This window comes from Mirounga angustirostris, unplaced genomic scaffold (genome assembly GCF_029215605.1).
Source record: "Mirounga angustirostris isolate CCGP_5_RB_7025 unplaced genomic scaffold, mMirAng1.0.hap1 SCAF_5, whole genome shotgun sequence".
NCBI classification, from domain to species: Eukaryota; Metazoa; Chordata; class Mammalia; order Carnivora; family Phocidae; genus Mirounga; species Mirounga angustirostris.
The window spans coordinates 46,435,116-46,461,488 of NW_026991713.1; the positions used below are offsets into that span (position 1 = coordinate 46,435,116).

General features: G+C 34.5%; 1 protein-coding gene across 11 annotated transcripts in view; it reads right to left on the reverse strand.

The window, feature by feature from the left end:
• CNOT2 (CCR4-NOT transcription complex subunit 2) overlaps window positions 1-26,373 on the reverse strand; it is a 120,551-nt gene that overhangs the window by 30,987 nt on the left and 63,191 nt on the right. For 5 of the 11 annotated variants that reach the window (XM_045872966.3, XM_045872967.3, XM_064590889.1 and 2 more), the window contains 2 exons: window positions 14,370-14,492; window positions 3,364-3,430 (listed from right to left, as the gene is read on the reverse strand). In XM_045872966.3, the coding sequence (XP_045728922.1) occupies window positions 3,364-3,430; window positions 14,370-14,492 (190 nt within the window). Of the gene's footprint in view, window positions 1-3,363; window positions 3,431-14,369; window positions 14,493-18,590; window positions 18,692-24,912; window positions 24,971-26,373 lie in introns of those variants that run through there. The other 6 variants (XM_064590890.1, XM_064590891.1, XM_054506919.2 and 3 more) reach the window with 5 other exon arrangements.

Genomic DNA, 26,373 nt, shown 5'->3' on the forward strand with positions numbered 1-26,373 from the left:
ATGATACCTTTTTACCTATGTATCAATACTGCAGGCTGTTATTTAACATTTTATATATAAATGTCTTGACCTCCCCAACTATACCATGTGCTTCTTGAGAGCAAGAACTCCCAAAATACTAATTCAAGTACCTCTTAAATGTTCCTATAATTTCTTGAAGCTACTAAAATGTCACTGGCCTAACCATACTATCAGAAGCGTCACGTCTGAATCACCCCACCTGTGCTCTGGTTCTCCACAAAACAAGGAGCCTTCACCTCAGTGTTCTTAAAACAGGAGGCCAAAGGAATGCTGCTGAAAGCATGAGAATATGCCACTGCTCTCAAGCCAGGAGTCCAGATCCCAGAAAGACAAGTTTACTTCTTTTCCCAGCTAGATGCCTGGGTCCTGAGAATTCAGATACAAGTATGTATCATGGATTCATCCAGACAACTAGTTAACCTATGTGCCTATAAGATAGCAGGCATATAGGAAGCACTCAGTAAATAGTAGTTTCCCTTTTCTCCAATTCTCTAAGGCTCTAAATCCTATTGGTAAGAAAGTAAAAGTCACTCCAACTTTATTATCACTTAATTTCAATGCACTGAATATCCAGGAGAGATTAATTCCTGGTTCCCTGTTAATTCCAATCTAGCAGACAGCCTTGGAGAGCCGAGGGGGTCTTTAAACCTATAAGGTATACCTAAAATCTTATGCACACTTGCAAAGAAGTAGAAAATATCATGCAACTTGAATACAAGATTTCGTTCAATGGCTTCTATAGTTATCATTTGGTGCACTGTATTCACATGAACTTCTAGATGAAAAGTTAGTTACATATTTGGATACAATCAGACTATATTGGGACCTGTAATCATACAAGCCCCTAGAGTCCAGCATTTTCTAGGTACCCTTATATGCTACACAATTACTTCCACCCAAATCTGGCAAAATGTAGGTTTCAGCAGCCCTGTATCCATTCCAAGAGGAATGTCCTCCCTTGTTTAATCTCAGTGAGATTACCCTCCATTTTGGAGGGTACTCTTCCTTCTCCACCTCTAACCCTCTGTAATCATCAAGAGCACAAAACAGATGGTAGACCTCCATTTTAATGGTACAAATTCCTGCTGAACTTTGCCAATCTGAATACAGAGTTAATAGTAGTATTCAATACACTCGTGAAGCAAAAGAACAGTTAGCTATATCAAGCCTAATGCACAATTACAATCTGTTGCCATAAGAATAACATCACTAACCTATCCCACCTGCTATTCCTTCTAGCTCTCCATCCTTTATGACGGTTAGCTCCTCAAGTTTTATCATTCTGACGAATTTATACTACTGAAACCTGGATCCTCAAGTCCCACAGGGTAGCTGGTGTTCTCTCTGATGGCTATATGGCCCTAGGGTCTGTCCTAACAGATAGAGACAGGAAATCCAGCCTCTGTCTTTTTTCACTAGTTGTAGTTTTCTAGATCTGTATCCTGGAAAGCAACACCTATACCCTGACTTGAGACATTTCAGTTCCAGTTGACCTAAGGTTCAATTTTTCTGTAGACTAATACCTACACTGTCAGTTAAAAGACTGAGCCATGCATTGAAAATGCTGACTCACTACTGCTATAGGAATACAGCCATTTAATATACTAAATTCCAACAGGAAATATCTGTCATATGTGATTTCTTTTTAAGCTGAGTATCTTAAAATACTTTTTCTAATGAAAATAACTTTTCTCATTTGTTAATCTTTGTACATCCCTAATAATCAGCATAATCATTTTACTCAAATTAAGAAGGTAATAAATATCTGATATCAATAAAATAACTATTTCAAACTTAACCCATTCCTTATCTTAGCCCAATTACAATTTCACATTTGCAGGTTAAAAAATTACATCAGATTTTAGAAGTCCGTGTAGCCAATTATATTGTAAAATAGTTGCCATTCTCCTCCATAAAATAACCTTAGCTTCTCAAATAATTTTTCTCCATTCCATATCTATTTTCTGCGGTGATAAATTGTGGGCTTTAAAAAGAAAACAAAGTTCTTTGCAGTTACTCTATAGAAATAAAGGGTAGCTTTAAAATAACTAGATATTTTCATGATAAGGGTTGCCAGAAAGGTGAAAGTAGTAGGTTTCATACTAAAACACAGGCTAAATGAAGCAAATAACTAGCTAATAATATCCCCTCAACAATTAGAATGAACATTTGTGAATAAATAAGCAACACCTCTTTAATGCAATAAAAAGGTTTTTAAAAAATGTTTTCCACCAAACTAGAAGAAAACTGCTAATATCTGTAAGGAATTAATAATTTTATTTACTAATTCTATATTAACAAAATTGCATGCCACAGCAAAAGAGGAAGAAAAAAGTAGATGGAAGCTATATTTGTCTAACAAAATAAATTCCTTCCCTCTACTAAACTTCAAAATAAATTTGAAGAATAAAGTGGTCTGACAAACTATTCTGACACCTATCAAAACTTTGCTTTTTTATTATACCAGAAAAGGGTTCCAAACCAAATAACTGATTTTTATTTGAAGCTGGTTAAGATACTCAGTTGTCAGATTGTTTTCACCAGTTACTCTATGTCCTGTAATCTTTGATGGGAATTTATATCCCTTTTAACACTCCCCTTTTGTTAACAGAGATAGATCAGCAGTCTCTGACATTAACAGAGATAATAAAATCTTATTAATATTTAACAGTTTGGAAAATTAATGGAAAAAATAGGAAGATTTTATAACTTAGTTTATAAAAATTTTATGTGATAATAATAGCAAACATTTATTGAGCGCTTACTATGCGCCAGGCACTGTGCTAAGCGCTATAAAAGCATTACAGTACTTAAAAAGAAATAAAATCTTATATGTGGAAAAAGTCTTGAACTGTGAGTCAAAAACTGTATCCAGATGAGCTAAAGTAAAAGAAGAAATATTTGCTAAACAAAGAGCATTTCACAGACTGTTAAGTAATGGTTCTTCATTAATAAAAAGGCCAAAACCCACAAACAAAACCACCCATTCAACTGACCAAACAAAAAAAGTTTAACTTCCTCTAATTAAAAACACAGAGGATATCTAATTTTTTTGTTTGGCAAATTCTTCTTCAAAAATACTGTACTGCAAAGGAACATAGATACAAAAGATGTAAAATTAACTTTCAATCTATCCCTATATCCAAAAAATAATAAATTTTGAATTAGAAAAGGTCTGAAATAATGAGGTTTTCCTATGTATGCAAAATAAGGAAAACTGAAAATTAAAAATCTTTCCTTTTAAATCCTAGAATTGACCCACAAGGGCAGCATTGGTTGTTATTTCGTAGCTATTTTTTTTCTCTTAAATAAAGCATCCCAGAATAAATACAAAATTCTTACTTTGTTGCCCGTATAAACTTGCCCCAAACTGAGACAGCTGACCTGATGTAGATGGTGATGCCAGCATCTAGAAACAAATTAATTATATTAGAGCATAAAGAAAGTACACAAAGCAATGCATTTACACTTTATGAATCTGTACAACATATAATATGTGAGAGCCAAACCACATTTCCCATTCTTCAAAAAAACATAAAGCAAACATTACATAATAAATGCCATTGTTTCTTAAGAAAATGTCACAACTGGATAAAATCAAAATGTACAAATAAAACTAATTTCTGATTACAAGGTATTTTTTTTTCAAGCTCTAAATGAAACTACAGCAGCATCATTACTTCACTTAAAAAACAAAATTTTAAGTAGGCTAATAAAAACATGAAGACAGTATCTCAAAAAGTCAGCCTCTATAAATTTATAAGTCAAATTATTTGATCCTTAGATAATATATTAAGCTAATTCTAAATTCAGTTTATTAAAAGTTGAAAATAAAATTACCTAAATAGACAAGTTCTGTATTTTGTAAGAATATTTCCTAACATTTATATATGCAAATAGTTTATGTATAAAAAGGGTAGAGGGCGCCTGGGTGGCTCAGTTGGTTAAGCGACTGCCTTCGGTCTAGGTCATGATCCTAGAGTCCCTGGATCGAGTCCCGCATCGGGCTCCCTGCTCGGCAGGGAGTCTGCTTCTCCCTCTGACCCTAACCCCTCTCATGTGCTCTCTCTCATTCTCTCTCTCAAATAAATAAATAAAATCTTTAAAAAATAATAAAATAAAAAAATAAAAAGGGTAGAAAAATCTAACATACAATCATATAATAAATGGAGAGATGACACAAAACCAAAGGAAAAGTCAAAATTACTTACAAAAATATACAGACATGGTATATAATGTATACTATTAGTGAGTGATGTGACTTTCATGGCACTTGTTAACAGTGCCTTTCAATTTATTGCATCAGCATCTTTTTTTCCTAGTAGAATAGACATTTTTTGAGGGCATGTTATATTCATGGAACAGTTATTTATATTCATTTATTATTTCCTCATAGAGACTGGCACTGCATGTGGCAGTGCTATACACAAACTAGACACTTAAACTGAGTAAATAAAAACGTGTACACGTAAGTGCATCTTCGAGTATTCGCTTATATTAAGCAACCACCAAAATAATTTAACTAAATAAGACTTGAGCCATGTCATCAAAAGGGTTATAATCTAGTTGAAGAGAATGAATTATGCACCTAATTATACTCTCAGGCACAATGTGGTAAATCGTCTGAAGTATCTCAAGAGGAAAATAATTTTAAATAAGGGTGAGGTAACAGAAATATTTTATAGAGCAGTAACATCTGATGAGGGATCTTCCAGGCTGAGAATATGCAGTCAGTGTAAGTATGATAGAAGTTAGTGACATAATTAGAATACAAACAAAATAAAGAACATTAGTGATTTCATTAGAGGTAATTAGTGAAAGGAGATGAGGCATACAGCCCTATGCACATCTGGGCATATACAGAAGAATGGGAAATAAAAGAGTATTGCTGGGGCCAGATGTAAAGGGCAGATGACTACCAACTATGGCAATAAAGAGAAAAAAATAATACTAAGGGAAGAAGCGACCTGAGCAGGCTGTGCTTTTGGGGGAGAATTCCAACTGGATGGAAATGGTAAGATACTGAACCAGAAGAGCAGAGGTGGGACTACAAAAGAGAGGTCTTCTGGGGGTAGAAGCAACAGTATTTCATGACCTGCTGAAATGGTTGAAGTTTAGGGAGAAGGAGGAGGGTGAAGAATCACCAGACAGGGAACTATCAGAGACTACTTTGGTTTCAGTGAAGAACTGGGCTGACATTGACCAGGAGGAAAACCAGAAGGAGAAATATTTAAACAAGAGAGTTTTTACAATACATATTTCATGCTATTTTCATGTCAAACTTCTGAGTTGTTCTAATTACTTAAAAATTCACAAAAACTTTTATATAACAGTATAAACTAATGATATACATCACTCTTCTGAGGTAGGGCTGAGTAACACACTACTCTAAAACCAGCAGTATTTATTTATTTTTTACAATTTTATTTATTTATTTGACAGAGAGAGAGACAGTGAGAGAGGGAACACAAGCAGAGGGAGTGGGAGAGGGAGAAGCAGGCTTCCCGCTGAGCAGGGAGCCCAATGTGGGGCTGGATCCCAGGACCCTGGGATCATGACCTGAGCCAAAGGCAGACGCTTAACGACTGAGTCACCCAGGCGCCCCAACCAGCAGTACTTAAATAAAGTAACAAACTTTCTAGAAAATCATCAAACCTTATAAATATTCCTTCTCAAATCCAGAGGGTACACAATCTAAACAATTAAACTGAAAGAATATGCATTTTATGCCTGATCAAGTTCTTTTGTTAGGTACAATCATCATTACTGTTAACCACATAACTGGAAATATTTCAAGCACCTTAAAGGCTCATTTCCAAATTGCAGAAACAAGATAAAGAAAATGTGTAATATATAATAAAGCTTTAGTTGGTGACAGAAGGTAAAAGGTTTATAAATAATACTGAGAATCATGATATTCTGTTATCATTGTTACGTCACAAATGAAAGTAAAAGAGTAGTTTCCAAAAGCTTCAAATATAAGAGATTGGCCAATATGACTGCATGTCTTAGAATTATCCTCAATGTGAACACTTTAGAATGGACCACTTAAAATTTTACTTTTCCCAGAAATTTATGTTTACTGAATATATAACTCCAAAGAACAGACATTTTTAGTCCACTTTCTCACAAAGGTTATATATATCCACAAGGAGTTACAGGTGTGCCAAAATATCAACCCTCTCAGCACTAGGAAGCTAAGAGAGGGAGGCACAACATGAAGGTAGAGAGGGCATGGCTCCCTGGGCGAAGTACTGGAGATCAAGAGCAGAAGGGTGACCCATTTACCAGTGTAACATAATAACTATTATCATTTTCTCTATGTGTGAGGGTACATGAAGAAGGTTAGTAAACAATACTTTACAGGAATATGAAAGTAGTTTGTTAAACCTAAGAGTTTATAGCCTTTAAAGCATCCGCGTAAAATAAGCATTAATCAGTCATGCAAACAGATGTTAAAATGACTGCCTCAAAACATGTCAAAAATGCAAATATATCATTTCTTATAAAACCAGTCCCCAATGGTATGTATTTTTAAACACTGAAAGCATGCTTCATGAGATATGTCAGTGCTAAAAATGTATTTAACACAATGAAGGAACGTGAATGGGATATAAATGCTATTTCTGAGGGCAAAGAAAATGCACAAGATATGTACCATGGCACAACAGTAACTACAATTAACAGACAACAGAAAACTTATATATATATATAAATGCTGAAAGTTAGTAATATAAAGATAAATTTCTTAGAGAAATAATAAAAGCTTTAGATCAAGAAACACATTACAGTAGGGAGTATAATGTAAGCCCAGCTTTGGAGTCAGAAAAAAAAAATCTAGGTTTGAATCCTGGTTCTGACACTTACCTACGGGAGAGCCGGGCCTCTGTTTCTTTCCTGTAAGATGGAAATAACACTACCTACCTCACAGAGTTGAAGTGAAGATTAAATGAGATAAGATAGGGCACACAGTATGTGCTCACTAAATGGTAGCAGCTGTTGCTAATAATCTAATTTTCCTCCCAATGCAGGGACTCCCTTTAACAGCAGTCAGAGGGTCATTCAACCTTTGGGGAATTTACTGCATAATACCCTACATTTATATTAATTTTTGTCTAAGAAGCTAAAGAAGTAAGTTCATCATCACAAATTTCAGGTAAACTAAGTAGAGCTTGTGTTAGTAGATGGGGGAAATGGCAGGAAAGTATTAAATGTTACACAACTGGTAGAATGCTGAAACCAACAAAAAGGTTACTATGTTCCCAGTCCAAAACCATCATTTCAATTATACTCTTTCTCATTTCTCAGTCTATGATATAAACTGCAGTCAAACAACAACAAAAACCAGGAAGCAACTAGAAGAAATAGTAATGTGATTCAAGTTATTTCCGTGACCCAACAAAAAGCCCATTTATCCTTGGTTTATTATATAGAATGTTAAGAAAATCAGTAAGTTAGAAACTGCATTTAAAAAATTATTTCCACTGTTACTAGACACAACTCTGAAATCTATGACCAAAAAAAGTTTAAAATTTTTTTGTTTTAAAAATATACATATTTGAAAACTTAATAAGCAAATCTGGGTCCTGCCCTCAATCCATAACAACACAAAGGTGTTAATTATTCTGTGCTTTCCAATAGTGACCAATTCTCAGTTATTCCCTCCAATAAATGTACCTTCAATCACAAAACAATTTTGGAAACATTAAAATCAGTTTAGTCAGGAAAGTATTTTCTCAGTAACAAATGACTTCAAAATGCAAGAAAGTTTGGTTAAATAAAAATTCCCTGACCACAAAAGCAATTAAAAAATGAAATGTTTTTAAATATCCTTTAAAAAATTCATTGTATGATATTAATTAAAGGTGTGGTAATAACATAATTCCCAACATTCTGTTATTAATCCAGGACAAAAAATAACAAAGTATAACTTTGACTATATCATATCTACAAACAGAAAAAAAAAAAAAAAAAAACCCCACAAAGGAGAAGTTCTAAACCTAGGACGGAATCTGAAGAACATTTTAGAATTAAAAACAGGATGGTTTAAAAAATGAAACCACTTGTCACAATGAAATCTAACAGACACAAAAAGAAAGACTATAAGAAGACAATACATTTTTGAAAAGACCAAAAGAAGAAAGGAGAAAAGAAGGGAGGGAACAGTCAGAAAAACAAAAGAGTCAGTAAGTCATAGGACCTTGTACCTTATGAATCAGATAAAAATAAATTATGGGTTTACTAGGTATTACCCAATAATTCTGATTAAAACATTAAGTTTTAAAAAGAACATTTTTAAAAAGTATAATACATGCTGAAACAGTCAATGTAATTAATTCCTATTGGGCATTTAACATTCAAATTCAAAGTATGTCAATGAACATCTTTATATTATATTATCTAAATTTTAGGTTAGAGCCAAATACATAGGAAGGCATATGACTGACTGAAGAAATGTTCACATTTTTAAAAGGCTTTCAATATCCGTTTCTAAACTGTTTTCAAAGTCTGCATTAATTATAGTTCCCCAGCAAGTACTTCAATGCTCCCTCAGACAGTGGCTATTCTTCCATGAAAAAAGTGCCTCCTTACTAGTGTAACAGAAATAAAGTTTCATTTTCAAACTATGAATTCTTATTATTATTGAGATGAAACATTTTGTGATTCTTTTTTTACATATATCACAATTTGATAGATCTTGTAAGTATATCATTTTAACGCCCCTGCATAAATAGGCTTTTGTCTTAAAAATACTGAGCTTGAAGATTATGTGAATGTCAATGAATTTCAGAGGTTTGATTTGACATTTAATTCCTGTTTCTTTAGGGTACAGTCTGATTTATTTACATTTAACTCTATCAGGTCATAAAAATTTCCACATTTATATACATTCATATTTTCTTTTTCTTTTTTTTACAGATTTTATTTATTTATTTGACAAAGAGAGCACAAACAGGGGGAGTGGCAGGCAGATGGAGAAGAAGGGAGCCTGATGAGGGACTCGATCCCAGGACCCTGGTATCATGACCTGAGTTGAAGGCAGACGCTTAACGACTGAGCCACCCAGGTGCCCCCATATTTTCTATTTTTAAAGGTGATTTTTGAGTTTTTTAGGTAAATAATATCATCTGCAAATAATCGTTATTAACTGTTATATTTCAGTATCAACTCCTTTCCCTCCCTTTCTTTAACAGACTCCCTGACAGCTTACTATCTTCTGCGTATTATTATATATAGGTTCTCAGTAAACTAGACAGGCAAAGCCCTTGCCCTTGTTAAACTTAAATTCTAGTGGAGTAGAGAGGATAATAAACAATTGATGAATATGTACTTTTAGGTAAAGAAGTGTTATGACTGTGAAAATGCAAGAAAGAATTTAGAAGGATACAGTGGAAGTAGTACTGATAGTATATACAAGGCTACTTAGAAAAAGAGAGGCGGCTTCTCAGGGAAGGTATTTCAGCAGATACGTGGATATAGTGAGAGAGAGAACCCTGTGAAGATCTGAAAAACAAAACAAAAACAGTACCAAGGTCTTCAGGTAGAAAGGAATGTGACTGCAATGAGCTGGAGAGTCAGCCAAGCATGACTCCAAAATGTAGTTAATCACTAATCACAACAATGACAACAATAATGGTGAAAGAAGGTATCCTTATTTTATAACAGATTTTCATGGAATACTGGTTATTAATTGGCCTGAAAGAAATCCTAGTAGTCATAATTGTTGTAGGCTACCAAGTACAAAAGCTAGGTATGAGTTCAGAATGGTTGCTGTTTGTCAAACCAAGGAAATGGTCTACTCTTATCAGTTTTAAGAGTTTTTTTAAACATAAGGAAATGCTTAAGAATCATCAAGTGAGTGCACAGACTCCTAGGACTAGAAAATGTTAGCAATTAAAATACAAATATATTTAAATAACAAATCTAAGCTGCTTATATTATATAGTCCCCAAAGCGCTGTCTATTAACATCTTTAATTTTCTATAATGTCCCCCAAAAGAAAATAATTATGATAAAAAGAAAATCAAGTCCGTATCTGCCTATGATTTATTTAATCTTCGAAAACATTTAAATAACATATCTGTAGTATTTATTAAAACTAACTGTATACTTCAAATAGCAAATTCAGCATTCTACAGAAAGATACATACATATACAGGCATCTCTTGATATAAAAGGCCTTGGAAAGTAAGACGTAGTCCTAAAGAACTACTTAACAATTTAATTAGTACAGTCACATAAAGAACAGCTTCCCAAACACTTCTACAACCATGCATATAGTAAAGAGTTACATTTCATACTTTATGGATAGGGTAAATCAGGATTTGGTTTATAAGTGGCTTAAAGACTGACTCAATCACTGGCCAGCTTTTCTTTATCATAAATTGTAATTTGAAATTATTTTCTCACTGTTCCAGAGAGAAAAAAATTACAAAATTATCAGTCATTTATGTTTAAAAACTTTCTCTTCAATTGTTTTTATAATAAAATAATTGTTATTTGCAGATGATATACATAACTACGTAAAAAAAAACTCAACAGAATCAAATGGAATAATTTATTATTGTTTATATTAGTAGCAAAATTTACTTAATATTTACTATCTGGTCTTCTAAAAGTTTTGCATACAGTGGTTTATTCAATCCTTATAACCACCCATGAGTCATGTACTATTATTCCTATTTTATAGATGAAAAAAACTGAAACACACTGAGTAACTTGCCCAAGGACAACTAGCTAGTAAATCATGTGAATGAGACATAAAATCAAACAGCAGGACCTGCAGAGCCCATGCTCCTGTTCCCATTCAACAAAAACTAGTTAAGAGTTTTGTTAGGTAGTTGGTTATAAAATAAACACACACACAAACTAGTCTATATATCAATAAAAACCAATCAGAAAAATGTAACAAATATGGCAACCATAAAACCCTACTTATTAAAAAAGCATAAAGAACAACAGAAATAAGAGACATAGACTTCTGAAAAAAGGTAATCATCAGTATAAATGTGCAATAGTCGAAAATATTTTATAAAGGATGTGAAAGACCTTACCTAAGATGTGAAAATTGTCTATAAAGTTACAGCAATTCAACTATGTTGTAGTTCTGCCATAGAATCAGTATGAGAAATAGAACAAAAGAGTTTAGAAACAGGCCCAAGAATACATCAGACATTAAAATATATTAAGGGAGGATTTCAATTAGCCTTAAATGAATGCTCTAACTCAGGGGTGAGCAAATTACTGCCCATAGGCCAAATCTAGCATATTCCTTTGTATTTGTAGAGTACATGAACTAAGAATGTTTTTTTACTTTTTAAATGGTTATATAAATACCCACATAATATACTTTACTTAGCCTCTTGGCCCAAAAGCCTAAAATATTATTATCTGGTCCTTTACGGAAAAGTTTTCTAATCTGTGATCTAAATTATAACTGGTGTTGGGACAACTAGATATTGGACCACCTCACTGAGAGGGTGGGGGAAGAATACAAGGGTAGAGATCCAGGCACCGTAATATTCACACCTTAAACCAAAATACTTTTTTTTTGAGAGAGAGAGAGCATGAGTGGTGGGGGGGGGAGGCAGTGCAGAGGGAGAGAGAAAATCTTAAGCAGGCTCCACACCCAATACGTAGCCCCACGCAGGGCTCAATTTCACGACCCTGAGATCATGACCTAAGCCAAAACCGAGAGTCAGATGTTTAACCAACTGAATGAGCCACCCAGGCACCCCAACCAAAATACATTTCTAAGGCAGCTAGGTTATATGTGAAGAATGAAGCACAAATATGCTAGAAAAAAGTAGATGGAAAAAGTCTAAGAATGATCTCAAAAACAGAAACCACAAAAATAAGAAGATTGATGAGTCAAATTCAATAAGAATGATAAATATTTTTATATTAAAGAACCACTCACTAAACTGTAAGCAAAAAAAACTGGGAAAATATTTGTAACAAAGCACAAGAGACCATTAATTTATGGAAAACACTAACAAATAAACAAGACTTACCACCTCAATAGAGAAATAGAAAATGGCACAAAAATAGGTAATCCACAAAGGAAGAAATGGCCAGTAACTACATGGAAAAGATATATTACTGAGTGTGTGTAAATTTAACAATGTCTTAATATTTTTTTTTAAAGGGGGGGCAGAGGGAAAGGGAGAGTGAGAATCTCAAGCAGGTTCCACGCCCAGCATGGAACCCCACGCAGGGCTCGATCTCATGACCCCGAGATCACGATCTGAGCCAAAATCAAGAGTCAGATGCTTAACCCACTGACCATCCAGGGACCCTTGTCTTAACGTATTTTAAAACAGTAAGCTTCTTTTGTTAAGAAAAGACTTAAAGACTTAAAGGTAATAGCTGATGAGAGTAAAAACTGGTACACACTTTCTAGCGGAAAATATGTGGACATGTCCCAGAGATTTACATAATAACATCTTTAAAATAAAAATATTTAAAGTATTAAATCAAAATTTTAGCAGTAAATTATTTCTGACCAGCAAAATTATGGGTAATTTTTCTTCTCCCTTCTCATGCATGTTTTCTAAAATCTGCAGTAATGCCCCTCTACTATTTTGTTATGAAAAAGGTGTCAGCAATAGCAGAGATTTATAAGTAGCTATTATATTATTATTCCCAGTTTAAAGAAGAAAAGGCTAAGGCTTGGAGAAGTTCTTGCCAACAGGCAGAACCAAGATCCAAACACACAAGGGTAAAGCTTTAGAGCCTAAATTCTTAATCTCTCTGTCTTATTACCTTCTTAATTTAAAAAGTTTTATAAAGCAAATCATTGTGTTACTTTTGTGACAAACAACTAAACAGAAATGCTAACCAACATATGTAAGTGTATCATTCTGACTAAAACCCTCTGATATATAGTATTTCTGCTCTCTAGAAGACAGACCTCTTATCTTTGTCGTTCTCTGTACACACTTTATTCCAGATTTCAGTTTGAAAGCTTCGTATCTTCCTAATCAGAATGAGTGCTTTTCATCAATAAGTAATATCCCACTACCATTTTTTCCACCAAACTTGCACTATACAATCACAGTAATACACACATGGATTAGTTTTTGCAAGCAACACTACCAGAAGATATCCCAAATTCTTTAACTACAAGATCAACACATAAACATAGAAACTCACGTAAAAACAAATTCAATTATAATTTACATCCAAGAGCAAATAGCTGAATGGTCAGTAAAGTAACAGAAAATTAATGAGATGACATTATTCAATGAGCTATTAAACTGCACACTAATTATAAAGAAAGTCACCACATATTTTGAAGAGTCCTAATAACACAACGGATACATTGTTGCCAATATGACACAATTTTCAAATAAATATAAAGGGTAGTAACACCTCAATAGGAGGGAAAAAAAATTCACCCAAATCCTAAATCTAAGTTAAGCCAATTTGTGAAATTCTAAGACACAGGAAGAGATTTACTAACGATCAATTTCAATGAAAAATGAGAGCGTTTGTTACATATCTTAGAATTTTATAAATGCTTTTAAACATCAATAAGAATCTCATTAGGTTAATAACTAGAATAGATTGTTATATAGGTAGGGACATTAGGAATAGCAAGTTTATAAAAAGGGTTGAAAGGAGAAAAAAGGTGGGTGCGTACAAAGTACAAAAATGCAACTGGTTTGACTACTACAGTAGTGTATAATTTAAAGAGGCTTACCAGAATTTGAAATTAACAATTAATTTATTTAAAAATATTTTATCAATTTGCTAATTATGACTTGACTGTGTTAAATCTTTTCATTCCAAATGGGATTACTGAATTACTAGCCCTCCAAAGTACTTAATCCACACCTTTATAATAGATCATCTTCCATGTTTTGAATATAGTTCTTCAAAAATGTTTCTATACTAGCATTCCTACAGCTGAACAGAGGAGATGCTCTTACTAACTAAAGCTTAGGATTACAGCCTGAAGATTCCACAGCAAAGGTAAAGTTTCATTTAATTTTGCCATTATATCTTTAAATCTTGCAAATCTGCTTTCTACTCTATATGCATATTTTAATATAAAAATAACAAGTTAAAAAAAACAACTGATGATCTCGATGTAAGACCATGTTTACCTCTTGTCTTTGAGTACTTCCACAGTATTACCATATCCCAACTTCAGAATCATAGGACATTTTATCTCCCATTAAAATGTAAGCTCATCATTTTTGTATCCCCAGGGCCTAGCATTGTGCCTAAAACATAGTCACTCGACCAAACATGGTATTCTGCAATTCATATGCTGCTTTTCAGGAACCAGAAAGAAACAGACATACACTGCTGAGTAAACACAATATAACTGATTAACTTACATCCTTTTCTGACCGATGTGGAAACATAGAAGACTGGCTGTAGTACATGTTTTCGTCATGGTAGTCACTGTCGACCCCCTCTACAAACTTCTTTCTTGAAGCACCAAACATGCTGTTTGTCACCTAAACAAAAATATTGCTTTTATCAAGAGTAATATTTTGGAAAATGTCAAGCTTTACCAAACTCCTATGTGGAAAACAGAAAAAGAAGAAAACAATGCAATAAAGAAGAAAACAAAACAATAAAGAAACAGATCAACTAAGGGCTAATGGGGCATGTGAAAAAGTCATAAATCTAACTGTAACAATATAGCATTAAATTTTTGCTTCCAGGCTCTAAAAGCAAGAGGAGAAACTTAATAAAGTCTAGCATGCAATAATTCTACTTACTTTAAAGAAATAAATATCACTTATTCTTGAGAATTTGCAACTTCAAATATAATTTTCCCATAGAAAGATTTTTTAAAAATTAACTTTGGGTTTAATTATTCAAAATCTTCACACATATCTTCAATATTAGTATCTTTGTCATCACGGTCTACTTTGTAAATGATCTGTTTTTCAGAGCATATCATCTTCACTTACAATCTATGTTTATTGAGATGTACCACTTTCTGAGTCCGCTTATAATGGCAAACTAGAAACTTTATCTCAAGCCACAAGTACCCACTCATAACAGTGATGTTTCATTTATCATCCTGGTGTAAATTTATGATTTCTGTTATGTAACCTGCTTATTACTCTTTTGTTTTTTAAGTCTTTCCCACATCCAACACTAGTAATTTTGAGCCCACACCAATACAAATAATTACTAACTCTATGTTAATTCTTTTTTTTTTTTTTTAAGGCAATGCTAGAAAATGGTCTTCACGCTTCTTTTATTTAGGTAATCTCTCCACCCAATGTGAGGCTCAAACTCACGACCCCAAGATCAAGAGTCACATGCTCTACCAACTGAGCCAGGCAGGCGCCCCCTTGCTAATTTTTTTCCCTAAGGATGACCTCTTTATAAAGTTTCCAAAACTATCAACTGACTAGGTTATTTATGGTCAATGTGTCTCTCAACAATGGTACTTTGTAGTCCAAAGTAAAGTGAAATGTCATGATGGAAGACACTTGTAAAGGACTTGAATACATGGTGACTACAACTTATCACAAAAATTTTGGTGAAAAACATCAAATTTGACGTCTGTCTTGTACACTCATTATGAATAAGGGTATTTTCTTCAATTATAAATAATAAATGAACAACTTTTATTTCTCATTTCAAAATAAGATAGTGTAGTTACTACTGTTTATCGGCAGACATGGTGAACTGATAAGCTGCAAGTCTTTTTTTTTTTTTTTAAAGATTTTATTTATTTATTTGACAGAGAGAGAGAGAGACAGCTAGAGAGGGAACACAAACAGGGGGAGAGGCACAGGGAGAGGCAGGAAAGCCTGATGCGGGGCTCGATCTCAGGACCCTGGGATCATGACCCGAGCTGAAGGCAGATGCCCAACGACTGAGCCACCCAGGCGCCCCTAAGCTACAGTCTCTAATGACCAAATCTGACATGCTTTGGGGCTATTAATCTCCTTAGGTGTGAAATACAGAAAGTTATTTTTAAAGGTTTTATTATTTTGTTAGAATATACTGAATCTTTTTTAGTAGGAGACTCCCTGGTAAATCTCATAAAAGCTCTTCAGAATCAGGGAGTAGAATCCCACATGCCTATCCACCAACCCCCTAAGTAGTCCTTAACAGGAAAAAGAAGTGTTTTTTAGGGAGTTTTATTACAGAAAAGTAACAGTGGAAAAAACTTTAGTCTGCAAATTAAGACTCTCTACAGATGACATTTTAAAAGTTTTTTTTTAAAAAGTTAAGGATACATTTAATTCTCTTTTAAAGGACCATTACTACTGAATTCTAAGTAAGGATAAGCATGGGGAAATGGCATGATACCTAGAGAATTCAGTAAAATTTCAGAATATCAGGGTTACCTCTCATCAAATCATATACACATAAATCAACTCAATGGATACATAGCAAAATCTTCATTTGACAATTTTTGTATAACATTTATCATCAAAACCAATTACAGACTCCTAAAATTCCAAAACTGAAATTAACTATATAGAATAAAAAACTTCATTTACTGTTTGAAAGCAAAACTAAACATATGAAATGTCTCAGACAAAGGAAACAGAAATGTTTCTCGTTTATTAATGCAAGATTTTCCCACACTCCTGCTGTGTGTGTGTGTGTGAGAGCGAGCGAGCAAGAGAGCGAGAGAGACAGGGACGGAGGGAGGGAGAGAAGGAGAAAACACAAATATACAGAATTTCATTTTTGTTTTGTGTGCTTCAACAAAGAAATTACATATCAGTGAAAATACTAAATATTCTTACATGACTTCAGTAAAAAAAGAAGGGTAAGAATGTAAACACTCTCCTCTCCAAATGCAACAACAGTCCAGGAATGGGTACTAAGATGAAACAAAGAATTATCTGATCCAGGGCAAAAAAAGGAAAAAAGGAAAGGAAAGGAAAGGGAAAAGGAAAGAAAAAGACAGAACAACATTGTAAGTTTCTTATAAAAGCTAGTTTATTTTATTTTTAAGGGCCTGTACTTTATTCCACATAGAATGACGCAATGGGGTAAGAAAAGTATTTTAAATAGCCATGAACGATGAAACTAAGAAGATAACAATCAAGCAGAGAAGGGAACTAACTAGGCAAAGACCTGTAGGAAGAGCATTCAACAGACAGGGAACATCAAGATCCTCAGTGGTGTGACTCAAGCAGTAGGAACTTACGGGAGAATGGGAGAAACTGAAGTCAGAGATACTGGTGGTCCCAAATCATGCTGTGCCTTGCAGGCCCTAAGGAACTTTGGATTTTATTCTATGTGAGACAGAAGTCAAAAGGGCTTGGGGATAGCTTCAGTAACATAATTTGGCATATGTATATATATTTAACGATTGCAGTTATTCTGTAAGGAATGGGCAAAAGAGGAAGCAAGAGTGAAGAAGGGAAGCAGGCAGTGAGAAAAGACCGTAGCTTAGACTACAGTGGTAGTGGTAGAAGTGGTGAGACACGGTTAGAAAAAGGATCTATTTTGAGAGAGACCTGACACTAATGGATGGATAAATGGATGATACCAAAGGGTAAGGTGTTCACGTTATCTCCTGGAAGAGAATAAGTAAGAATCAAAGGAATCTAGAAATCAATTTTTATCAATTTCAAAGAGGATATGTCAACACTATATTGAAATTACTGGTAATGCCAAATATAGTAAAGTCAATTTGGTAAATGAAAATTTAAAAAAATAATTTAAAATAAAATCATACTACATTTTACATTATATATATACCATAGAATCTTTGGTATATACAATTTGTCAGCTTTTTTCAAGCAAATATATCAAGGGCTTATGCCTACTTTGTTAACTGACCACCTTCTCTCTTGACTTTCAAACCAGATGTTACAAAAAGTAAGTAAAAAGTGAGATGTTACCAAGAAAGAATATGATATGACATATGTAAACACCAAAAGCAGTTTCTTAAGCCTTTTTTGAACACAGATCTAAAACATTTAATAGACATTTTATCCTCTGATTCCACAAACTCTAATCAGAAAGTATATACATAGGTTACCTTACACTACTCCTTTCTATCAGCCTAAGCCCCCCAAACCCCACCCCCCAAACCTTCAAAAGAGCTGGTCTCAAAATGAAGTAGTAGAGAGAGGGGGATTAAAGTGACAGGCAGAATGGAAGCACTGAGTTGGCTGGATTTTCCCAGTATATGTCATAATTTAATTTGGACTAGTTATGAATTCCTAAGGTATGACACTCTCAACATTTAAATATAGTATTTCAAACTCAAATGCAGTAAATCAGAATAATCACAAAAAAAGAGTTTGCAGAACCCCAAACTTAAGATGATCTAAACCAGTAACTTCAAAGACTAGTAAAGTGGCCCCAGGTCAGATGGATGACAATTAAAGAACAGGAGTAAGAAGCAAGGCCTGGAGCTTTATAAAAAGTCAGGGAAACAAAACTAGAACACTTTATAAATGAAAACTTGAAAATATATACGTGTATATATGTGTATATACATATACAGAAAAAAAACACATAGGAAAGGGTGAAAAATAGAATCAGATCATATCCAAGGCAGGATGATATTTAATCTTACACATTATTTCCTTCACCAAGGCCTCTGGAGAGGAACTTACTCTGAAATCATTTATTGTCTATAATGCTGGCAAATGCTGGCCCAGGCATGGAATCCTATTCCCAGGGACAGAAACACATCCATGGCAGAGTGGTCCTTTTCCTGATAGCAAACAAATGCAGGTTGATTTCAAAATCTATCTCCAGGCTCAACTCAAGGTTCTAGCAGCAAATTTTAAAGTACTCCTAAACATTTCTACCTGACAAGTACAATTAATAAACTAAATCAGTTAATATTTAAAACTGATTTTCTAAGTTACTTTCTCTTGCTTTGTTCTATACATCCAAGTTCTATCCTTTCTTCAAAGTGGCTTTCACATCTGTTTTTGCCATTCTTCCTACCATCATCTTAGTTTAAGCTCTGAACTAGTTTGTTTTAGCCTCCTGACTGATCTGCTTTCACATTTCAACGAACATGCTGAGGGAATATTATATGAATTATGCCAAAAACTGTGGTAACGTGGGGCGCCTGGATGGCTCAGTTAAGCATCTGCCTTCGGCTCAGGTCATGGTCGCTGGGTCATGACATAGAGCCCCGCATTGGGGTGGGGGGGGGTCCCCTGCTCAGCAGGGAGCCTGCTTCTCCTCCCTCTACCCCCCCCATGCTCTCTCTCTCTCAAATAAATAAATAAAATCTTTTTTTAAAAAATCATGGTAGTGAACACAAAAGCTGAATAAGTAACAGCTCCTAGTCTTGAACAAGCTCATACTCTAGCTGGGAAATGTATCTGTAAATAAACAATTACAATATGAAAACCTGCACAGGTACTTTGGGAACACAAATGAGGGAATATCTGTGTCTGAGGGAAACTGATTATTAAGATTTTATTGTAAAGAACTAATGTTTGAACAAAGACTTGATTAAAAAAGATTAAAAATTTTTAAAAGTTCAAGTGTGTGGGGTGGGAGGTGGAAGCAAACTTGTGGCATAAGAGACAGCATGCACAAGTGCTCAGAAGTGAGAGAAAGCCCAAGAAACAAGACTTTCAATATAACTAAAAAAGAGGAAGTCTGGAAGAATGGTGATAGGTGGTAAGGAAAAGTAGGCCTGGACTTCAACGCCAGGTTAAGAGGGAAACAGCATAGGCAGGAAAACCAGGCACAAAAATCTAGGTGATGAACTAAGTCAGACTTCCCTTAAGTAACAGTTTATTATGGTGCCATACTATAACCACTACACTGACTCACTTTCTTGTTCTCATCTCTTCTTAATTTCTCCTATCTAGAGCATACAGACCAAGATTCCTGAGATCATAACCTTAATGTAACTGTGTAGCAGTAATTACCTCAAAACCTCAAACAAAACTTATGCCTCAGCTTAATTTGAGTTATTCACAGTTGTTCCTATTCATGTTAATCTCTGCAAAATGCCATCTGTAATGTCTATGTTCTTCAACAATTGAAACTCAAGCTGACTAGACTAACTTTAAATACTGACATTATCCATATCTTTCCTAGCACAAGCATCTCCAATATCCTCCAAACAGATCTTTATTAACCCGTTCTTAATTCTCCTCAAATCTACTCTCCCACATTAGCCAAAGTGAACTTTTAAAATAAAAATGTAATTGTTGTAGCCCTAACTGATTGAAATGCCTCAACAGCTTCCTAAAACAATTTTAAGGCTTACGAGTTCCTATGTAAACTCTCTGACCTTAACTCTCTCCATAGGTCCCCTGCCACCACTAAACTGCTGCCACACCAACACAAGATCTTTCCCACCTCAGGGCCTTTGTATATGCTGATATCTCTATTTAGAATGTTCTTTCTCCCACTGGAAACTTTCACACTAAGTTAGGGTTCCTGATTTACAGTCACTGAAAATACTTTACTGAAACTACAATCATACAATAATAAAAAATAACTTTCATTGACCACTTACTATGTGCCAGGCAGTATACTCTAAATGCTTTAAAACTGATTTATGTAATTGATTCTCAAGTATTTACTTGTGTAGTCCTCATTTTTAGATGAGAAATGGAGAAGTTGGATAACATGCCCAAGGTCATATATCTGATGTGCCCAAGGTTCCGTTATCTGGTAAGTGACAGAGATGGGATATGAATCCAGGCAATCTGCTAGAGTTCCCCCCCTTTGTAACCACTACAGTACACTGACTCTCACACATACAACTAATAGTTTAATGTGTGTATTCTCCCCAAACTGTAAGCTTCATGATGGGAAAAGGAGTAAGGGGCAAAAAGGGAAGGGCACTTATTTTGCAGTGAACAACGTAAATAGAGGATGTTACAATCAAGTATTTGTGCATGTCAAAAAGATCTCTTTAGCAGAAAAATGAGAATGAACTGACTAGAGGTACATGAAACAAAAGCCACTCACTACCAAACTGATCGTACCTATTTTAGACAAAGTTCCATTAATTTTAGGATAAAATTATGCTTAAAAGAACACTATTACACCAATTAAAATTACTGTTTCCATATTCCAAATCAACTAATACTTTTAAGTACTTTCTAAATACAGTGAACATAATTTAATCCTTCAAGGAATTAATAAAATCTCTAAATTTCATTATAAACCACTAAAATAGACATTGTAGCACTGAATGTGTAGAATACATCTATTAAATGGGTTCAAATAAGAACAAATCCCTAATGGCAACTTCTTGTAGATTCTAGTAGCCAGGAGTTTTACTGCTAACACGCTGATACATGTGCCCCACCATAAAGTCAACTATTTCACAACTTTAAAGTATGAAGACTTTTCGATAGTCGTGAATTTTTTTTCATCTCTGGCAACAGAATTTGCTCCTACCTTGTATTATAAAGGATAAAATGCGCCACATATAAGTTATATGGTGCCTTGGAGGGGAGGTGAACAGACTGTTCCTTTCTTTACAGTTTCCCTAATGAAGATTTTACTAATTCACTCTGATTGCTGAATAAAGAATTTGACTTCTTCCTTTTGTGTCCCTCCCAATTCCACATTCACTATCAACAAACACTACACATACATATGCACACAGTTCTCTGTTGTCTACAAAGTAAACAGAAACTAATAAAAAAATCACAATTACCATTAATATTTACCAGCTTTATCAAGATGTAGTCAATCAACATTTGAAACCAATCATGAGAAGCCATAATATCTGAAGATAATCTGGTATTTTTATTATTACCCATACAGAGAAAAGTGACAGGTCAAATCTCACTGAGATACTGCCCAAACTCTGTGAAACCAGAACATTCCTATATCAAGTATTATATGACAACCTAGAAATATTTATAACCGAAGGAATTTTTGTTTTAGGAGTATTTTTCAGTAACGGGATTCTGAGCTACCAATCCCGTTTCACATCTATTATAAATAATTTTATTTCATTCCTAAAAAAACAATAAAAAAAATGGGCTTAAGGAGAAAAGGATACATACACTGGAAAAAAATAAAAATCTAGCTTCTGAAAAAACAAAGAACTCAATATCTGAGTATCTTTAGAAAAAGAACAATTGATCTTTCTCTTCTCATATAAAAAACGTATTTCTTGGGGTGCCTGGGTGGCTCAGTCGTTGAGCGTCTGCCTTTGTCTCAGGTCATGATCCCAGGTCCTGGGATCAAGCCCCACATTGGGCTCCCTGCTCGGTGGGAAGCCTGCTTCTCCCTCTGCCTCTGCCCCTGCTTGTGTTCCCTCTCTCGCTGTGTCTCTCTGTCAAATAAATAAATAAAATCTTTAAAAAAGAAACATATTTCTTATTAAGTCCTACCAGTTCCAGAATACTGTGGCTTGATATTTACAATATGACAAATACATAATGAATAGTTTAAGAATCTGCTTACGATGGATCTAAGAAAAATGAAGGTTTAAATAAATTTTAGGGGCAGAATTTCTAAACTCATCAACTTGAACCAACAGCATAGAAATAAATAAAAGCAATTCACTTCACTTTTAGCAAATGCAGAATGCCCAACAAATGAACAATTAAAAGCCTTAATGAATACTGAAAAGGCAGTTAAAAGGTAGATGCACAGGGAACATATGACTGGCTGGAAAAGTGACTCAGCAAAAAACTGGGGGCCTATATGAACGTATCCATAATCATTATTTTGGAGAGCAGGTAAATATTCTGGCACAGAGTCCTTTCCAGGGGTTACAGAGCTATTTTGTAAGAGGTCTTATCCAACAATGACAACAACAAAAACAAAACCAGGGTAGCACATATCCAAGAAAAAAATGGAGAGTTCAAGCAAAGAGACAGAAAATAACACATCACTCTTCCTAATCCAAAACCATCTACTAAAATCTATTGTCTGAAGCTGCTTTACTCAGATGGTATTCCCCAAAATCATGTATACCATTTCTTAAAGTGCACCCCAAAAATCTACAAATTCTCTAAAAAGTGTTACTAAGTCTATAAATGCCCCTATCTGTTTGACTTTGATCTAGGGAGAATATGTTGTGTATGCTTCAACTTGAAGAAACAGATTTTGTGATTTTCCAGAATCTTAAAATCACCTGTATCAATATGCCTTATAACAGATTCAAAACTGAACCACCAATATGTAAGCTTTAAAAAGTACATCATCCTAAAACAAAACTCTAATAAACGTGCTAATCCACAAAAGAAAGCACACGATTGTATACCAACTAAAGAACCAACTGTAATTGGTATGCCTTATGAGCAATAAGTTATTAGAGTTGAAAAATCACATTAATAGGTCCTAAAATTACAGTACTTCATCCTTAAATATTTGGATATAAATCTATTATGTACAAATGAAAGGATACACAACAACAGAAAATCTTTATGTTTAGGATACAAAACAAATCCTGTAAGCATAAGGCAAACTTTTGAATGAGAATGAATATAATATCTTAAACCAATTTTAAACCTTAAGAGGAAGGATCAGTCTATTTTTTTTTTAAGATTTTATTTATTTATTTGAGAGAGAGAGAGAATGAGAGACAGAGAGCAAGAGAGGGAAGAGGGTCAGAGGGAGAAGCAGACCCCCCGCTGAGCAGGGAGCCAGATGCGGGACTCGATCCCGGGACTCCTGGATCATGACCTGAGCCAAAGGCAGTCGCTTAACCAACTGAGCCACCCAGGCGCCCAGGAAGCATCAGTCTAATAAAGAGGAAGGAAGGGAGGGAAATCCAGAAGAAACTGGATGTATGGTCCGCTTTGTCAAGGGACTATGTGTTTCTACAAGGCTCCTAGTAAATTTAGAACAAAACAAGAAACTCCAGAATTTAAGGGAAGAAAAGGGGGGATAAATTGCTGAGGATTCTATACTTTGAGGGCCTAAAGTGCCAAACAGTCAGTGTCCCAAACTCTTTGAGTGTGACACACTTTCTCTGAAGAAATGTTAGCAATCATAGGCCATATTGAGTCTCCTTTCCCTGGATATAATTTTGAATGTCTTGTTATGTGCAAAAGAATGTAGAAATCACTTGATTAAGAATTATACAGGATCAATCTGGAAGAATGGAAGAAACAATTTTTGAAGGCTTTCTGAGAAGCAAGAGCCCAAAAGGGCAGTATTAGTAAGCAAAGTAGTGTGGACCTAGGGCTACATTGCTAGAAAATTATTTCTAATAACCATACATTAAGGAGAAAAAATCTATAATGTTAGATCATGATTTCCAGTACAATGCAGACAAAGAGAAAATGCCTGGAGTGTTAGAATTTCACACACACACAATCTGGTGACCTTATTCATTCAACAAATCTTAGCTGAACTTTTGTAGCAGACATTATGCCCTCACTGCTCCTACACTCATTTTTGTTAATCTCAAACCCCAAGATGGTAGAAATGTGCCAGTCTTCCTGTCTAGACCTCAGAGAAAAAGATACTTGAAGTTTCTATTCCTGCAGGTATTAAAAGTACAGCCACTCGCCTAAAATCTCGAGAAATAGAAGAACAGCATGTCTAAAGCTAGTGGAAGGAAACTAAAACTTGCCCCATTCTGAGACCAAGTTACACGTAGCAAAATTGTAAGTCTATGAATTTACACCTTCCCCAACTTTGTTTCTTAGCTTCTTTTCTGAAAACAAACTCTCTGGTCCTGCCATACTGTGGAAAAATAAGTAGTTGCTGAAAAAAATCTAATAACCTTCCTTTGTATTATACTAATGGTTTATTCAGTTTAAGGTTTTGTTTCGTATCTTAACAAAAAAGTAAAATTATTTCTTAGGACACTAGACTCTTCTGTTTAATAATTTATGATGGTTTTATGAGAAAACTGATTTACAAAACATCATATTTTTAAGCTAACAAAATGACTCACTGGTAAATGGCCCAACATCCACCCTCAAAATACTGACGACAGTACCATTTTTACCCCAGACTTTCCCATCACATACTTACCTGTGCAACTTCTTTCAACATTTGCTACTCTGGGGATTGGAAAGCTCAGAGCTGGAGGCTGAAGTGAAGAAGGAAAGGTTGGAGGGTGAGCCATGACACCAGCCCCACACTAGGAGCTCCCCTGAGATACTACAGCAGGGTTGACACCATAGCTCTGAAGTTCAAACTCCAGCAAACGATAAGAAAGGAGTCCAACCAGAACATGATATACGATGGGATTCTTCTGCTCTTTGAAAAATAAGGAAATCATGCTATAAAGATCTGAATGTCCAGTTTCAACATTATGACTCCCTGTTCACATCTTCATTATTCCCAACCCCAGAATCATCTCTCAGACTGATTGAAAGTATAAATCAAAAAAAGGACAGGGGGCAAAGCTTTCTACAAACGTGCACACTTTTTCAGAAAATGAAAGGATAGGGCTTACCTGGCGATCACGGAACCATCTAAGACAGTATGTTAAAATACTTTGCCTATCCACTCCTTGTATACTTTTTCTTGTTCTCCTAAGCACTCAACGTTAAATCTTAGACTCTCATATATATTAACACCATCAACCAGCAGAATGACTAGACTACATGGAGTCATTAAATTTCTAAAAGTGGACCAGTGAACTTTTTGAAAACCAGGGATACTTTTTGGTATAAGTATATTCTTGGGAGGAAATGATTGAGAACATTCCATCCTATAACAGCAGAATACACATTCTTTTCAAGTGCACATGGAACATTCTCCAGAATAGATCATATACATTAGGCCACAAAACGAGTCTCAATAAATTCAAAAAAATAGAATTTGTAAAACGTGTTCCACTCTGATAAAAACAAATAAGGACCCCTCAATTAAAATAACTTGAAACAAACTAAATAATAAAGAGAAAAATGTAAAGACTTTTAAAGAAATCAATCTAAATATAGGACTTAAAAGAAATGTGATTTATTCACTTTTATAAAAATGTGTGAATCTTTGTTTTATAAGTGAATTACTGATTCAGAGAAAACTAGATTCTATTATGAATACTAGAGCTAATAAAAATAGATGCTTATGTTATTTAAAGATAACATCTATTCAATAACAAGTATTACTAAAGGTGGCAAATACTCTGAAATTGTAAACTAAATATAGAGGAGTATCAGAAAAATTGTATTATATGAAGCAGTTAAAAATGAAAAGTATTCCTTCAGCAAGGGAACACAGGATCTTTAAAATACCTTTAAACACCTTACCATATAAATTAATTCAATTAACATTCAGTAGGCATCTACTATGTGCTAGATACCACTTTTCTACTCTTACATACTTTATCCACTTGATGCTCAGAAATAAAGGAACATTAACAAATAAAAAGTAACAGAGAAACACATTTACAATGGCTTCCAAAGCATTAGTTAAGTTACCCTTACCTCTAAGTCTCCTATCATTTCCCTTTCTCTTATTGTCTTCCTGCCACACTACTTTCCC